Source organism: Primulina tabacum, chromosome 7 (genome assembly GCF_025594145.1).
Source record: "Primulina tabacum isolate GXHZ01 chromosome 7, ASM2559414v2, whole genome shotgun sequence".
Lineage (NCBI taxonomy): Eukaryota > Viridiplantae > Streptophyta > Magnoliopsida > Lamiales > Gesneriaceae > Primulina > Primulina tabacum.
The window spans coordinates 21,209,621-21,229,072 of record NC_134556.1 but is presented as its reverse complement, the minus strand read 5'-3'; the positions used below and the strand labels follow the sequence as shown (position 1 = coordinate 21,229,072).

General features: G+C 38.8%; 1 protein-coding gene across 1 annotated transcript; it reads left to right on the top strand.

The window, feature by feature from the left end:
- Positions 1-15,048: 15,048 nt before the first annotated feature.
- LOC142550600 (uncharacterized) lies at positions 15,049-18,746 on the top strand. Its single transcript, XM_075659674.1, has 6 exons — positions 15,049-15,205; positions 15,901-16,142; positions 16,257-16,674; positions 17,310-17,567; positions 17,764-18,200; positions 18,438-18,746. The coding sequence occupies exons 1-6, from the start codon at positions 15,049-15,051 to the stop codon at positions 18,744-18,746; spliced, it is 1,821 nt and encodes a 606-aa protein (XP_075515789.1).
- The last annotated feature ends 706 nt before the right edge of the window (positions 18,747-19,452 follow it).

The following is a 19,452-nucleotide window of genomic DNA, read 5'->3' as shown; positions in this document are numbered from 1 at the left end:
TAGCTCATAGGTGGTCTCGAGACTCTCTCGGATCTTCTAGGAGCTTGTATCTCCTCTCTTGGCTCTTCGGGTGTGGGTTCTATAATGGTGGGTGTCTCTCGAACCTCTTCGAGTTCTATCATCTCCCCTTTTCTATCCAATAGAAATTCCTTTTCCAAAAAAGTTGCATTCCTAGAAACAAACACCTTTGTTTCTTGGGGATGATAGAAGTAATATACAACAGAATTCTTTGGATATCTCACAAAGTAACATAAAATGGATCAACTATCCAATTTATCTCCCATTACATGCTTCACATAAGCTAGGGACACCCCCATATGCTAAGATAAGAATATTTGGGTGGCTTACCCATCCATATCTCATATGGAGTCTTGTCAACTGCTTTTGAATGGACATTGTTCAACAACAGTGCCGCTGTCTCAAGCGCATATCCCCAAAAGGATGGCGGCAACTCCGTGAACCCTATCATAGACCGAACCATGTCCATCAAAGTCCGGTTACGACATTCCGAAACACCATTCAACTGTGGTGTAGCTGGCGGAGTCCACTGTGAGAGAATCCCATTCTCCCTAAGATACTCTTGGAACTCGGCACTCAAGTACTCACCACCTCGATCCGATCGAAGTGTCTTGATGCTTCGTCCCAATTGCTTTTCTACTTCACTTCTGAATTCTTTGAACCTTTCAAAGGCTTCAGACTTGTATTTCATCAAATACACATACCCATACCTCGAAAAGTCATCGGTAAAGGTGATGAAGTAGGCATGTCCATGCTTAGTGGTGATGCTAAGCGGACCGCACACATCGGTATGGATCAAATCCAATAACCCCTTGGCTCGCTCCACATGGCCCTTAAAGGGAATTTTAGTCATCTTTCCTTTTAGACAGGATTCACAAGTCGTGAGAGCATTAATATCAGACATATCAAACATGCCCACTCCCACTAGCTTGTTCATCCTTCTTAGGAAAATATGTCCTAATCGAGCATGCCATAATTGTGCCGAATTTAGAGTATCTTGTTTGCGCTTGTTTGTTGTTGTTATAGCTTGGACATTGTTAAGTGGAATATCTTTTAATTTTAAGGTGTAGAGATCGTTTTCAAGTTCTCCGGTACCAATTAAACATTCGTTCTTGTAAATGTTGCAAACACTTTTGCTAAATAAACAAGAAAATCCATCTTTATCAAGCATAGAAATGGAAATAATGTTTTTCACCAAGTCTGGTACAAACAAAACATCTCTTAAAACAAACTTAAAATCATTGTTCAAATGCAAGTAAACATCTCCTACAGCCTTGGCAGCAACCCTTGCTCCATTGCCCATCCTCAAGAAGGTCTCACCTTCCCTGAGCCTCCTACTTGTTCCCATCACCTGCAAATCATTACAGAGATGTGAGCCACAGCCGGTATCCAATACCCAAGAAATAGAGTTAATTGAAATGTTTACTTCAATGTAGAACATACCGTTTCCAGAACTCTTCTGGGCAAGATATTCCCTGCAGTTATGCCTCCAATGTCCAGGCTTCTTGCAGTGATGACAGATGTCAACAGTCTTGTCAGCCTTCACTGGTGTGGCTGCCACAACGGGACCCGGAGTCTGCCTCTTCAAGGGCACGTTCTTCTTGGGACGTTGGAAAGAACGCTTCTTTCTCTTCCCACGTGGATCGGTCTTTGTACCAGATGAAGAACCCACATAAAGAACCGACTTCTCTTTCTTGATGGTGGACTCAAAAGTCACAAGCATGTTCACCAACTCCTCAAGGGTCGGCTCCATCATGTTCATATTGAAATTCATCACAAAAGGATCAAACGAGCTAGGCAGTGACAAAAGCAACACGTCAGTGGTCAACTCCGAAGGCAACATCAAATCCATGCCAACGAGCTTGTCCACGAGCCCAATCATCTTTAGGCCATGCTCATGGACCGAAGCCCCATCTCGCATGCGTAAAGTGATCAGCTCCTTGACCGTAGCATGCCTAAGATGCCGAATCAGCTCACCAAAGAGCTCCTTGAGGTGCAAATGAATGTCAGCAGCACTCTTTGCACCCTCAAAACGCCTCTGCAGCTCATCATTCATAGAAGCCTGCATATAACATTTGGCCTTCAAGTCATGGTCACACCAATCCTTGTAGGTCTGCAATTCCTCAGGAGTGCAGTCAGTCGGAGCCTTATCAGGGGGCGACTCAGTCAGTGTATATGCAATCTTTTCCGAGTTCAAGACGATTTTCAGATTTCTTAGCCAAGTGATGTAATTAGGTCCGGTTAATACGTGTTTTTCGAGTATGGCAGAAAGCGGATTGCGAATTTAAGACATTGTCAAATAGTACTGAAAAGTAAATAGATAAATGTTAATGACTATTTTAAAATATTTAGTAAGATATAAAGTATGAACTTTAACTTTATAAATGTTTACTCCCACTGTTTTGACATCTTTCACTACTCTCTAGTGAAAACGGGAAACTTCTTTCCTCAGTAGGTATGCAAGGTCCAATTAGCGAATCATGATCCCGAATAATATCAGCCAATCACAATTCCTAAAAGGTAGTTTTCAATTGCATCACAATGCAACCCTCTACTGTAAACTTTTGTCTCACATTTGATTAGGACCCAATAATATGACGTCGTTCATCTTCACGTGTCAAGCCTTACCCATCGATGTTGAACCTTAATGGACGGTCGCCATGTGTTCCCCCAATAATATGAGCCGAAATCATGGGAGTTCCACGTAGTTCACATCACCATGTCAATGGATGTCACAGCTTTCCGGCACCCAGGGCCCCCCCAATAATATGAGCCGAGCCCCGAGTACGGGTAGCGTTCATCATGCACCCATTGTCGATGGAAGACATGGAAATTATAAACAATTTATAATTCCCCTTTTCGGGCTTGATATTAATTTTGAATCTTATTCAAAATGAGGGTTTTTAATTTTGAAATGTCTCATCATTAATTTTATTTAAAGCTCGCCATGTTTGATCGTATGTTTGCCGGATTCATGCAACTTTGTTATTATCATAATAATAACGCACATACTCATTATTTATAACATATCATGCATATATTATAAACAGTAAACAAAACAAGGATGATCAATCGCCCCAATACTAATGGCCCGTGTGAGCTAAGCACGGGCCTAGGTCCAATCCTAGGGAAATGCAAGGGATGCAAATACAACTATTACATTAGCTTCCAATATTTACATGTCTTTGATCTTCATAATCATCATGGGCACCATCTTCCAATCTTGATCATCCACTATACTAATATTTACAAATAAATATCCATGGCAAATAGGGATACATCTCATGCGGTGGGAATGGGCCATAAACCAAGCCCACTTTAAATTAGATAATTATTACAATCATTCAACACAAAATATCCTAGCATACACCTAGCAAATTGGGCTTGGGCTTTTGATTATCCTTCATGCATAATATCACATATCATACACCATCAATTAATTATCACAATAATTAATTGATCCAATATTATATATCTTGATCCAATCACTAACCGCCACGATTATAAACTAAATTAACAAAGTATACAAACACCTTTGTCTACTTTCTAATTAATTTATTTATAACCGAATTTCTTGTAAATCACCATTTACTATAAATAATTAAAGTCCAACTTCAATTATTTATTTCATGAGAAAATATTTGCAAATTTTGAAATTTTAAACTTAAGGGCCCAAAAACTCATTTTTCACCAAAAACATTTTGGCCCATTTAAAATTCACAAATATGTTTGCCATCCAATGGCTCAACTACTCAAGGCCCATGACACTTAGATATTTCAAAACACCTTTTGAAAACCCTAATCGTCATCGCCGTCGCCGGAGCTCCATCGCCGGATTCCGGCCAACATGCCCAAAATTTTTTTTTTATTTTTCGAAGGGGGCCGTTCTTGCAGCCCCTCGGGCTGCCCTTGTTGCCCGAAATCGGCAGCACCTCGGGCAGCCCGAGCTGCCCGAAATGGGCAGCAACATGCTGCACGAAACTTGCCCCCAAAATGCCTTGATTTTGTTGCAAAAATTTCATCTCATGCGGTTAGAAATCGACCTCAATATAATATTATGTATATGCTACAAAAACTAGTACCCCCCTTAGCTCTGATACCACTTGAAAGGGATCGATTTTAGGTGATCGAAAGCGCAACGGAAGCAACAAAAATTCGGAAATCATATTTTCTAGCATGAAATTTTCGGCAACTTTGTGTACTAGGGTGTAGCATATACAAAAACACAAACTATGACATACATAGGGTGTTTTAAATATTAACCTATCAATCTTAAAAGATTGATGATGGCTCCAACTAAGGTGTAAACACCTTAGCTCTTGAATGGCAAGACAATCTTCAAACTTCCCTTTGAGCCCACCTTGCTCAAATATTAAGCCCACCACCAACAAGCTAGAACCACTCTAATTTTGCACCAGAAAAATTAGAGCATTTTTCTTTGAGAATTGTTTTGTTTCCTCTACCAAAATGAAGAGAAAAATTGGAGAGAGTTGTCACGGAAGATTTCGGCCATATGCTTGGAGAAAAGGAGAGAGGTTTCTTGGTAGTGCAAAAAGGTTGTTGGAAAAGGTGTTGTGTATTCCAAAGGCATGCCATGCCTTGGATGTTGTAAAAGTTATCTCCCAATTTTTCACCTCCCATGCATGCAAATCAATTTGGGCTTGTAACAATTACAAGGCCCATGGACTTTAATTTAATTGTCTCAAACATATTTGAGCCCAATTAAACATTACTTGATTTTACTCAAGCCCATTAGTTTAATAATTATTTCTAATTGGGCTCTACTAGACCCAATGTAGTTTAATTATTCCAACACTTGAATTAAATTAATTATTTGGACTCTACTAGGTCCACTAGTGTTTAATTAATTCAACACTTGAATTAATTTAATTTTAGTCCATAATAATGTTTATGAAAATCACAATTTTCAAATACATTACTTGTTTGGCCAACTTTTAATTTAGGAACACTTCCTCAAATTAAAAGTTATATTCTCTCATAGTAGTCATACTTCTATTTTTTCTTACGCTTATAAACTCATTTATAAGTAGTTCAACACTTTGAACTATTTTAACTTCTCAACGGGATCTAGAAAGCTAGTACTTGTGTGGCCCTCAATGGTTCATTGATACAACTAGCCGTGGGTTCACATCTCCATGTGATTCGGACTAAACATGTCCTTATATGAGCATACCCCAATTGCTCCATTCTTAATTATCAACTCCTTGATAATAAGAACATCAGAACTCAAGTCTGATAGTACCCAACGAATCATGTTAAACGCCTAGCAGCATCGCTTACATGATTCCCTAGGTATCAAATGATAGTGCCTGCAAGAACCATTCAATTAAGGTTAGCGTACAGTACGGTCCCTTCAACTCATATATCCCGACCAATTCGACAACCATTGGTTTATCGAGAGTTGTCAATGAATCGATACTATGTGTCATGTTGTAGTTGCATCGATGGTGTAATCTATGAAACCCCTTTCATAATTACCACCATACTCTGATCAAAGATTTCAACCTACATACACATGAGAACACATAGGATATCCATACCCGAAGGTAAGCGGTGAATCCCCGACTACAATGCATCGACTCCTATATGTTTCGACAGAACACCCAACCTTGTCACCTGATGACCCCATGAGAGTCGGTAAACAAGTCAAAGTGTAATTCTAGGCACATAGAGTCTCAATGTTGTCTCGAGTCATAAGGACTAATGGTGTACAACCATAAACTAGGACTTTTCCACTCGATAAGTGAGAACCACTTGGAAAGTACTTTATGGAGGGTTGTTCAGTGCATTCTACCAGGAGCACCTATCTGCATGCTCGGACATCACAATGTCCCTTACCAATGAAACATGGTACTCGCATAGCAGATACTAGTCTCTAACTCGAGCGGCCTATATCCTTCTTAGCAGCGGCTGAATCGACTAGGAACTATTTAGAATATACAGTATTCCAAATATGAGTTTCATGATACTCATCATATGAGCATCTCATATTCTTTCTACTATTTGTATATTCAAGGAATTTATCTATGCAACTAGCATGGGTATACAGATAAAGAAGTGCCAAGACAATAAATTCAAATATTATTAAAATAAAGATTGTTTTTACATAGAGTTTAAACATGAACCCTCGGCCAACACTTGGCTCGACGGGCACCTACTCTAACAACAAGGTGGCGAGGTTAGGTGCAATTGCGAAATGTTTAGGAGCTAGTGCATTGTAGTCGGGAATTCACCGCTCACCTACGGGTTTGGATATCCTATGTGATCTAACGAAATAATAGTGCATGAAATCTTTGGCCAGAGTGTGAGATGTACATTAGGGAAATAGTTCTCTAGTTGTGCATGCGATGAAACTATGAATATTTCATGATTGTAACGCATAGCTATCGAATTAATATGCAACCATCGAAGAACCAATGGTTGCATATTTGATCGGGATATATGAGATGAAGGGACTGTACTGTACGTTAATCATAACCGACTAGTTCTTGCAGGCACTATCAGTGATACCTAGGGAATCATGGGACGATGCTGCTAGACGCTCTTACCATGATTAGATGGGTTTAATTAGAAAATGGTTTCTAACATTCTCATGATCAAATGTTGCTGCATGGAATGTTGGCAAATTACGTTAAGCTCGAATAAAGGAAATTGTCCTAAATCACCAAGAGTTGTGACCCACGGCTAGTTGTATCCCTCAACCATTGAGGGTCACACAAGCACTGGTTTACTTGTTCCCGTTGAGATAATGAATTCAATGAGTTGAATTGATAAAAAATAAGTTTGTATGATCAATAGATAAGCTTATAAATAAAATTTATAAAAGCTTATAAAATTTTGAGTGCTTGACTGCTAAAGATGGTCAAAGGAAGTGCATCTACCTTAAGAATCTTTAATTAACTTAATTAATTGGATTAATAAGTAAAAAAAGATTAGTATTAAAATATGATTTTATTATTCTTAATATAAGGCATGCATTCGAAAAATCTTGGGCAAAAAGAAAAACATTTCGACTCTTCCCAACCAATTTCAAAAGGGGCTCACAAAATCTCTTTTCTCTTGCAAGAAAAATTTGACCACTCCAAGTTTGAGAGTTGTGTCGATTTTTAGTGTTCTAACTCTACACAAACTATCTTCAATTTTTCTAGTGCAAATTAGAAGGAGGAATAAATATTCCAGTCGTGGACCGGATTAGTAGATCGAAAAAAGTTGGTAGGGATATACAACCAGAGATACGTCCGCTTATACCGGAGTAGTTGGAGCCAAGTGAAAATTATTCACTAAAGGTAATTTCTAACTCTCTATGAATGTTTACTTAATTTAAACCATATGTTTGTTCAAAGAATATTTTGAATGTCAAAATAAAATTTTTAAACTTCCGCTGCGTTTTGGACACGAGAAAAACGATGACCCAATAGTTGCAACATGGGTGAGGTGTGGTGAGGGCGCAGGTGTGGTGCAAAGGGCGTTCAAGGCAGGAACCTCAAGCCTAAGCTACCTGCAGACCAACATGCACAAGTGATATGCGTGTTGTACGCGAGCGATGGCGCGGGATTACCTCAAAATCTTGTTTTACTTATCTTTCTCCTCTTATAAAATTTTTCGTTACCTCATGCGTTCTCCTTCACCCTCTACATGCTATACACTTACCTATTGAATGTGATTGATTGACAAAAAAAACCCTCTACATGCTGTAATTTTAAAAAAAAATTGTGGACCGGAATTTCAAGAAACGTTATGATATGAATCTGGCCGGGCATGGCGTGTAAATGATTGGACGGAGGTTCAATGAAGCATCGCGTCAACTCATGATCAATCGAGAAGAGCTTGCAAGCAAGGTTCCAAGCCTAGAAGATGCATGGAAATTAGCTTGGGGGCCATAGGATCGTTGTGTGAATGTTAAATGAAGAGGAAGGCAGAACACTTCGCGCTCGAGCGGTAAAATCCTACCACCCGAGCACCAAACATACTGTCCAAGAAGTGATTTCCAGAACACTCGACGCCCAAGAGGTAACATCTTATAGCCCGAGCACGACCTGTCCAGAAGACCCTGCGCCCGAGCAGTAGAGTCTCGCGCCCGAGCGCGCCCTGCTGCGAGAAATATCTTTCTTTCCTATTTTAGAATCCTAATTAGTTTGATAACTAGTTTTTTGAGTATATTTTGATTTTGTAACAATATATGGACGAAAATTGTTCATTGTAAACACTTTAGAATACATTATTTTGATTTTAATCATATTAATAGAGTTTTTCTCTCAACTTTTCAAAGCTTGGCTTTGTCTACACCTTCGTGTGTTTCTCAAATCAAACTTATCAAAGTTTAATACTTTGTTGCGTTTTTTGATTGTTCTTCACTCGGATTGTCAAAGATAAGTTCTTTGAAGGTTCGCTTGAATGTCAATTGTTTATCTTTGTTAATATTTATTGCTAAATTCTTCGTGATTTAGATGTGAATATTACAACCTTACTTGTGTCAAAAAGATTGGGACAACACAACCGATTCTTTATTTCGTCGAATCGATGGCGTGACTCCGTTTTGAGCCCGTTTGCTTTTCGTGGTTTGAAGAATCGCATCACGTTATGCGTTGGTGGTTGTGCTTTTTTAGAAAAAATACTTTTGAATAGATGTAGTGTGGAATGGAATTTTTGAAAGAAGTAAAAAACTAGTTTCGTACCTGTTATGATCGGATTAGAGTTTAGAGTAGGTGAATAAACTCTTTTTAATATTTTCTTTAAAATATATCAAATAATATGACCGATCTTGATAGTGTTAGCTATACAAAACCTGATTTTCTCAACACTTCAAAATACGGTCAGATCACAAATTTGTGCGGAAAACGGACCCATCTTTCTTATGAAGATCATATATTCAAATATAGGAGACAATGTTGTAAATGGCGGGAGGTGGTGGCGGGGCGGTCGGTGATCGCCTACTGCCTGGTTGAATTTTTTTAAGTAATTTTTTTATAGATAATCATATATCATCATGCAATACGATCACAAATACTCATCATTTTTATGTAGGATGTGTAACTAAATAATTTTTAAACCTAAAGAAGTTTCATACAATAGTATATCATCTATATAATGTGCAAATAAACTTATAAATACAAACTAACAAGATAATTAATAAAGATTCATCATCATATTAATAATATTATACTAACAAAGTAATATAATTACTTTATTAAAAAACTAAGTTTAAATTTCAAAGTTTCAATCCATCATTTGAACAAGTACTAGACTAAACATAACTAATCTTCCTAATCATCAACATATGCCCCATCTATTACATTATTAATTATCTCATCATCAGACTCAAAATCAACATCTTCTTCATTCTCCTCCTACGAAGTATCTAAATCTTCGTCAAGTTCTCTAATGGGGATGTTTCTTGCACTCCACCTTGGTTTTAGCACTTTTTCCGATACCATTCTCCCGCCAATGCGGCGGCGGGTGGCGACAGACATTTTTTGTAGTGAGCTTAGTTGTTGATAGTTAGAAGGAGTGAGAACCAAAATTTTTTAAAAAAAATAAAGTGGGGTGTGTTTTAAATAACTAGGGTTTTGAGTTTTAAAATTAGTTGCCTTTGACTAAGTTTAAAATTTTGTTGAATACAACTTAAAAATGTTGATTGCCACATCTGGCCCGCCTGGCTCGCTTCGACCACCTGCCCTCCGCCGTATAGCTTGGGTCGTCTAAAACATCTGGCTCATTCGTAGGCGGAGCAGTCGAGGGCCATCTACCGCCTTGGCGCCTGCCTCGGCGCCCGGCTCGGCCGCCATTTATGACACTGATAGGAGATAAATAAGATAAATAATTGCGATAAGAAAATGAAAACTATTTTTATGGATGTTTGAAGACTCAAGCTCCTACGTCACCCCTTTTTCCACTCAGAAAAGATTTCACTAGAAGACTTTGATTTTACAATACTTTGCAACAACCCGCTTTAATCTTATGACTTATCCACTACCTAAGTTGAAACTCCTTGTATTCTCACAAATGGTTGAAACTCACAGTCTAACAACTAATACAACATGAATGAATTAAATTAATGAATCCTTCTATTAACCTGTCAAAAAACTTCTCAAACGATCCGGTCAAGAAACGATCGAATGAGTTTATAGAAGCCCTTGATGATCCTAAAAGATTTTATTAATGTTCTTTGATGTGTGGACTGTTGAGCAACATATACATGTAAGGTCTAAGAAATTCGAACTACGTAACCTGACTGCATGCAATCTTGGTTTTTTACTAAAATATGTGTTTAATTATTTTTATGCATCAAATGCACGTTTATTTCAAGGAATATGTGGGTTACCTCATGGTTTATTAAGATTTCATGCATTAAGGCTTTTAGTAGTATTTCGCGCTCGAACGAGGAACGGAGACGAGAATAAGTAGGAGAAATTTTTTTATTTAATAATTATTTTTAATTATTTAATATATGATGTAATTATAGGAGAATTTCTGTAACGCCCCGAAAATTTGGAGGGCCACGCGAACCACATGCATACAAATTATTAAATTCTTTGTGTATTTCCATTAAATGTTTTAATTGCATAAATTAATTATGTTGTGCATATTGACATGTTTGAAATATATTTTTCACATGGTTGCATTAAAATATATTTTAAATGTTATTCGAGTTGCGATCGAGGAACGGAGACCGAGGGCTGAAAAATAGAAAATGTTTTTATTAAATAATTGTTTTTAATTATTTAAATTAATGGTGATGCTTTTTCTTATTTTTGAAAATAGGGGGTTTTGAGATGATTTTATACGCCGGGATGTAAATTTTATCAGTGTTGGTTTTTCAACAAAAATACAAACGTTTTGGCCACCCGACTAATAAATTCAAAAACTTATTTAAGCAAAATTATTTTTAATATTATATTTAAACACTAATGGGCTAATTGGACCTAATTAAGTTTGTTAATAGGCCTAAGCCTTGTTAGTGGATTAATTAAATATATAATATACTAAACCTACCCATAACTCCATTGAACCCCACGCCCCACACCCCAACCCAATGAAAATTCTTCCCACCAATTCTCCCTCAAATACACGGCACACACATCACCAAATTAAGAGAAAACTTTGAAGGTTCTTCAAGGAAAATGTTTTGAAAGAAAACAAGGCACAAAACTTGATATTTTGTAACTATGCATATATGTGTTCTAAACTCTTGTATTTTCATCCAAAAATATGTTTGTTATGTTGTCAAAGGGGCTGCCATGATTATGAATTGTTAGGGGATGTTTTTACACGTTTTAAAGGGTCCTAGACACCCAAAAAACGCTGCAAACAAAATAGAACACAACCTGGAACCACCTTACTGTCATGGTTTTTGAGGAGCATGGTTTAAGGGCTAGGGTGGCTGGGCTTGGGTTCGGCTGGCGCCAGGGCTTGTCTAGGGTCTGTTATGGGTCAGGGGAAGAGTCCTAGCCATGCTAGGACTCGAAAACAAGGGGCTGGGAGGAGTCCTTGCCAACAAGGACTCCAGCCAAGAGCAGCTAAGAGAGGCGCAGGCGGACAGCTCGCGCAGATGGATTGTGGGCTCGGCCAGGGGCTTTGGGCTGGGCTATGTTAGGTCCTTAGGGTCCTAGGAGAGTGCTTCGGGGGCTGGTTCAAGGGGTGGCTCGATAGTTGGGTGGCTAGCAACAGAAAACGTGAGGGTTGCATCATAGAGTCACGCACAAGTTATTGCCTTCTTCAGGTGGCTTGTACGCTGGTCCAAGGGCTTGGGCTGGTCTGGGCATGGTCCAAGAAAGGTTAGGGTCATGTGAGCTCGATGGTGGCTCAGCTGGAAGAGTCCTAGGCTAACTAGGAGTCCTAGAGCAACTATGATACACACTTACACACATGCATGCAATAGGGTCACGGGCAGGAGATTTTTGAGTGGGCTAGAGCTGGTTCGTTGGGCTGGGCTTGGTCAGTAGGGTCCCTAGGTGGGTTGGCTAGGGTTTGGCTCGAGGTGGCTTGGACGTGGCTCGGGTAAATTGGGAGATGGCTCGGTGTGTTTGATAATGTGTCAATTTCAAGATTTTAAGAACTAAAATTGAATCCATGGGTCCATGGGTGTGGCTCATGACTTGGAAGGGTAGAATAAATAACAAACAAATGCTATGTTTAGAGTTTGGGATCAAAATAACGAGTTTTGGATTTATCCGAGATTTAATCGCAGCACGAAACGTTAATTAAAGAATTAATTGAAATGCCTAGTTTTAGGCTTTATAAAATTATGGAAATGTATATTTAAGCTTAAATAATTATTAAAAGTCTAAGTTTTTAATTTGGGAATTTATATTAAGGTTTGGTTTAAATCGTGATTAAAACGCAGTAATATGTTATATTTAAAAATTAATTTAAAAGTCTTCGATTTAAGCTAAATTAAAATATGAGATAATTTATGTAAGCTTAAATAATTATTTGGGACATGTTAGAGTCAATAAAATCAAGAAAAAGTCAAGAAACGTGGAATTTTACGTCTAGGGGTAAAACGATCATTTTACACCTAGAAATTAATAAACGTCATGCAGTGTCCTGAATGCTATTTTATATGTTAATATGATTATTTTCAATGGTTATGGAAGTTTACGAATTTTTATATGTTAAAATATGTATTTTAATTGTTTATGGATTTTTAAGATTTAATATGTTAAAACATTTGTTTCAAAATGTTTATGGAATTTTTATAAGTTAAAACGTTTATTTTAAATATTTATGATTTCATATGTCAAAATTTTTATTTTAAATGCTTATGATTTGAATGTTTATTTTAAATGTTTACGAATTTTTAATCTGTTAAAATGTTTATGGATGTTTATAATTTTAATATGTTAAGTTATGATTTTTAAATGTGTATAGATTTTTATGATTTAACATGGACATTTAAAATACATGTTGCATGCTTGGTCTAAAAGAAAAACGATATTATTATGCATGTTTTTATTAAGTGATGGAAATACGAAATGTTGAAGGACGTGAAGGGATTGTGACTAATATGATGACATGTTGGAAATATCGTGAGGGTTATGGTCCCAGTGGGAGCTCGACGATCGTGTTTCCATTGATACAAATACGAATACGTGATAAAAATACGAATACTTTGATATGTTGATATGTTGGCCATGGACTCAATTGACCGGTGAGAGTGTTGCTGATGTCTCCACTGCCTAGTACTGTTGTTTTATGTAGATGAATCCATCGCCCAATACGATTAAGAATACGAGTCACAATCACGATCTGAATTCAACAAACACGAATATCAATATGAATATGTTGATACGAATATGGATAAGGATACGAATATGGATATGGATATGAATATGAATATGTTTATGATGATATGAAAATGTTTATGAAAATATTTACGAAAATGTTTATGAAAAGTTTATGAAAATGTTTTTATTTAAATTTCATGCATCATGAAAAGGTTTACGAAAATGTTATGTTTAAAGTTTATACATCTTCATGAAAACGATATTTTAAGTACAAGTATTTTTCATTGTTGTATTTGATTTGTATACGTATTATTTTTTATCAAGATTATGGTGTGTTGAGTCTTTAGACTCACTACGTGTGATTGATGCAGGTGATTATGATAAAAATATTATGGAGGTCTTGATGGTTGACTTTGCTGGCTGAAGGTGCACATAACCCGAGGACCGACGCTAGTTTTCTGCACTAGTTATGATTTATGATTTTAAGTAAAGTTAAAGATATTTTTACGACAATTTATTTATGAGTGTTTTGAGAGGTTATAGTATGGGCTATACTTTTCAAATGTTATTTTTAGGTTTAGTAAAATGTTGAATAATTTTATGCTAAATTATTTCTTTTGATTTTCAAATACTAGTTGGATGTTTTATTTCAAAATTGTGCAAAAGTATTTTAGGTATATGTATATGTAGTGGGCCGAATTTATGAGAGTAAAAAAAAATTATCTAGTGCTTTTTAAGCAAAATGAATAAGCAGACGTTTCAATTTCGAAAATGGGCCTTGATGGATTATTTTCACTCATTGGGTCAAATTTTTAACCGGTACGCAAAATTTAACAAATCGGGGGACTTTTCCAGGTTCGAGCAATATTTTCAAAAACTTACCTAAACGAAATATTTTTCGGGAGGATTTTTGAGCTTAATGGGATTATGTTGTTGCTTAATGGGCCCAAAACCCTTTAACTTCTTTAATTATTATTATTGGCCCATTAGGGTATAATTAAATTGACCTAAACACACTAATCAAACCCTAAAAATCCCCCCCCCCCCCACCCCCCCATATCACACGGCCTCCCCTCCCCAAAAGAGGCAGTTTCCATTCGAAATTTTTCTTCAGCAAACCACCGAAATTCTCCAAGGTTTTAAAGAAAGCTAATTCCCTGCCTCTCCGGTTCAAGTTCTACGCGTATATCTCAAGGTTTTCGAGCGTAATAACGCAAAGACACGCCCAAAATCTCGTTTTATCACCATTCACATCATAATAGGCCGATTTATGTGTTTATGTATGAGAAATTTTTTGATCTATCATGTGGTATGATTTTTTGCATAGCTTTGACAGGAATTATATTTATACATTGATGCAACTCACGTTTTCTTGATTTCTCGTGTAAGGGGCTGCCGTCACTAAAGAATTAAAGGTTGTTTATGTTGGTAGTGATGGTTTCAAGGGGCTGGAGTCACGGGTTGGTCATGTTTTGGGTGAGGGCCGATCGGCCATCTTGTAGGGCTCGGGTTTCTAGTCGGTCGAGTGAAAGGAAGGGTAGACACGGCCAAAGAGTATTGAACCAGGCCATGGTGCAGTCCAGGAGGGTCCAAACCAAGGCCTTGGGGAGGTCCATACGTTGCTGGTCTCGAGTAGAAGGGAGTTCCGAGAGCTAAGAGTCGATTTGGGATGAAACGGTGGCTAGATCGGGTGTTTCCTTGAGGAACCGTGGGGTAAGCAAGCTTGGAGCCAAGTCCAGTGCCTAGGGTGGCCAATGAGGGTTCAGAGGTGGTCTAGGAATAGATGGTTCAGGTCTGGTACTCGTTGGTTTGGGCTAGGGTCGAAATTTTAGAAGATAGATACACTAGGGTTTTTCGGTGGTTGTGTCCTGAAAATTCCAGCAAGCGGCAGCGTGTTTTATTGGGTTCAAAATGGTTGGAATTGGGTGGTCTAGGAGCTGGTAGGTATTGATTACGTTGTGGTTTAAGTTTGGAAAGATTTGGTTAAGTTTCGGGTTGATTTGGGTTAAAACCGGGATTCCGGTCCAAGTTTTAAAACAAATTAAATAAGTTATGTAACAAGCTCGAGTTTACGTCTAGGAATTTATTGTAATTATGTTTTGAGTACCTTATATTTTCCGCATATTATGTTTATGAATTAAGAGGAACCATGAATATTTTTTATACACTTTCGTTTTATATGTTGATGGTTGTGAGGACTTTGCATGTTGTTGGTTCAACATGATTTTTAACATATTTTTAACTGCAGTATTTTTACCAGTATTGGAATCCTTTTATTTTAAAATGCGCATTTCACAGTAGTATTTCATGCATGCATTTAAATAAATTTTTGAGATTTAGCTTACAAAAAAAATTTGCATTATTTTAAGTAGTAGACGATTCAGTTGGTATCAGAAAAAGGTTCATGTATAGCATTGTGCCACCGCCAGCTTCTGCAGCTCATTTTTCAAGCCTCAAGTCTATAAGTTTGTATGTTTCTAAATGTTTTTAATGCTATCCTGCATGTTTACATGATATATGATTTACAACAATTTACTGTATATGTTTAGCTTTTCACATGATTTAAGGATTAAATTTTTTGAAAACTAGATTAAATTGCATGATAGGTTACGTTTAGAAAATGGACTATATTCAGATATTATGCCTCCCAGACACACCCCTAGCACTGACAGGCAGGATGATACTTCTAGAGGCGGTAGAGGCCTCCCAACACCACCACCACCACCATCTCCGATAAGAGATGCAGCTAACCGAGTCCTTGAGGGTATTGATAGGTTGATAGAGCAGGCAGAGCAGGCTCACAAACCCCAGACAGACATCTATGAGCAGTTTAGATGGCTCAACCTGAAGGAGTATGGAAGTACTACTGACCCTTTTGTATCGGAGAGTTGGATATGGTCATTGGAGCTAAACTTTTAGTATTTGGAGATGAGGGGTGGCGACCGGGTCAGCTGCGCCATTTACTTGCTGAGGCACAACGCATCCGTATAGTGGGAGGGAGCTGCTCACAGGGTGGACTTGACAACCCTTACTTGGAGTCAGTTCAAGGATATCTTCTACAACAAATATTTTCCATCAGATGTCAGGGGACGCCTGACGAAGGAGTTCATAAGTCTACGACAGGGGGAATCTTCTGTGGCAGAGTTTATCACGAAATTCTACAGGGACTGTCACTATTTGCCCCTTATTGCGAGGGATGTTGCCCAAAAGCTGAGGCATTTCATGATTGGCCTCAGACCCACCTTGCGCCGGGATGTTATGCAGATGAGAGCGGAGAGCTATGATGAGGCCAACGCTTGTGCTTTCCAGGCGGAGCAGGCCCTGAGAGATATTGATATGGAGATGCAGCGGAAGAGGCATCAGGCAATTCATAGGCCACCGAAGCATCAGGGGCAGCAGAGGCCCCATGGTCAGTTCAAGAAGCCCGGATAGCATATCCCACCACAGGCAACAGGGGCTCCTAAGCCGGAGTAAGGACAGCCGTACAAGCAGTGCAACAGATTAAACTTAGGCAGGTGTATGTGGGGGACCTTCAAGTGCTTTATATGTAAATAAGATAGCATAAAGCAGCTGACTGCCCTAGGAACAAGGGCCCCACAACTGGCAGGGCTTATGCGATGTACGCAGAGGTGGCGGAGGCTGAGCCAGACTCTACACTGATCACCGGTAACCTTTACGTTTAAGATTTTTATTTACCGCCTTCATTGCATGAATTATTATGTTGGTTGTCGGAATTATCTTTGGGATTGAGAACCTAGAGTAAATTAGGTTGCATGTTCTAATAGGTGGAATTAAGGATTGAATTGATGAAATTAAGGATATTAAGGACCAAAAATGCAATAACCAAAATTACAGGGACATAACTGCAAAATTCGAAACTTTAGATGTCAACTTGCAATTTCCAAAATTTTAGGGGCTAAAATTCGGAATTTTGATGGAACAATATAAGTAAAGCAGTGATTGTTTGAGGATTTTTGGTTAATTACCGATATAAAATCTATAGAATTTCAACACGTTCAGATCTGATGGTTTGTTTTGTTGCAGGAAGGATATATATTGCAGGTGTAGCCACGTATGCATTGCGAGATTCCGGGGCTACACATTCATTTATATTCGATTCATTTGTCAAGAAAATAGGAATCATACCAAAGGTTATGGATTTGGGATTCAGAGTTTCGATTCTGTCCGGAGATCAGATGTTTACCTTACAGATAGTGAAGAGATTGGAGCTTCGGTTACAGAAAAATATGGTGCAAGCAGATTTGATTGTGCTACCATTGCCGGAGTTCGATGTTATTTTGGGTAAGGACTTGGCTTTCTTTGAACGGAGCCGTTATAGATTTTCGACAGAGGTGAGTATCTGTCCAACCGTCCTGCGGTAAGCCATTTATTTTTGAGGTAGCCATGCACCAGCAGATGCCGCACATCATTTCTTGCATCTATGCGAAGAACCCCACAAGAAGAGGCTGACATGCATTTTTGGAGAGTATTGTGATAGTGACCGAGCCAGTCAATCAGAAGCTAAAGGACGTCAAGGTCGTCAGGGATTTTCCCAATGTTTTCCCAGATGACGTTTCAGGCATTCCACCTGATAGGGAGGTTGATTTCTCTATCGAGCCGATGCCAGGTACACTGCCGATTTCTAAGGCACCCTATCTTCTAGCACATGCAGGGATGAAAGAGCTGAAGGATCAGATACAGGATTTGCTAGATAAGGGATTCATTCGCTCGAGCTTTTCTCCATGGGGCTCACCGGTACTGTTTGTTAAAAAGAAGGACGACAGCATGCGGCTTTGCATTGATTACCGGGAGCTGAACCGGGTCACAGTCAAGAGCAAGTATCCTCTGCCAAGGATTGAAGATCTATATGATCAGCTTCAAGGAGCATTAGTATTCTCGAAGATAGATCTCCAATCAGGATACCACCAACTGAAGGTGAGAAAGTATAAGGTTCATAAGACGGCTTTCAGGACGCGTTATGTGCACTATGAGTTTATAGTGATGCCCTTCGGATTGACGAATGCACCAACAATCTTCATGAATCTCATGAACCGCATATTTCAGCCGTATTTGGATTAGTTCATCATAGTTTTCATAGACTACATCCTGATCTATTCGCAGAGCAGAGAGGAGCACAGTCAGCATATGAGGACCGTACTATAGACCCTTCAGGACAGACGGTTGTATGCCAAGTTCAATAAGTGCGAGTTATGGCTAGACAGAGTGGCATTCTTGAGCCACATCATATCCCGTGATGGAGCGGAGGTTGATCCCAGAAAGGTCGATGCAGTCATAGATTGGCCAGCACCTAAGAGTGTGACAGAGATCCGCAGTTTCTTGAGATTGGCTGGGTTTTACCGGAAGTTCATTCACGACTTTTCTTCTATTTTGGTGCCTATGACCTCCTTGATGAAGAAAAATGTCAAATTCATCTGGGGATCAGAGTTCCAGGAGAGTTTTGACAGGCTGAAGGAGGCATAGATTTCAGTGCCAGTTCTAGCTATGCCATCAAGGCAAAGAGAGTTTGTGCTTTATACAAATGCTTTGAAGCTCGATTTGGGCGCGGTTCAGATACAGCATGACAGAGTTAAAGCCTATGCGTCCAGACAGTTAAAGGTCAATGAGAAGAATTATCTGACTCATGACCTCGTGTTAGCAGCAGATATATTTGCCCTGAAGATATGGAGGCACTATCTGTATGGGGAGAAGTGCAGGATTTTCACTCAACACAAGAGCCTGAATTATTTCTTCACGCAGAAATAGCTAAACATGAGACAGTGGAGGTGGCTAGAGCTAGTGAAGGATTATGACTGGGACATTAGCTACCATCCGGGTAAGGCTAATGTGGTTGCAAATGCCCTGAGCAGGAAGAATACAGTGATCGCTCAATTTTCGGTATAGAGACTGTTGCAGGCACAGATTTAGAGGTTTGAGCTTGCAGTTTATGCCAAGGACGATGCCCCTAGTTTTTCTACCCTGACAGTGTAGTCAACACTGAGGGACAGGATCCGAGCAGGCAGAATTCTGACGAGCAATTACAGAAGCGGAGACAGAGGGATGAGACTAAGGACCTGAGGTTGTATACAGTTGAGGACGGCTTAGTGAGATATTGTGACCAACTGTGGGTTCCTATCAGTGATTTCCTGAGAGCAGATATCATGAGTGAGGCCACAGCACGCCCGTACTC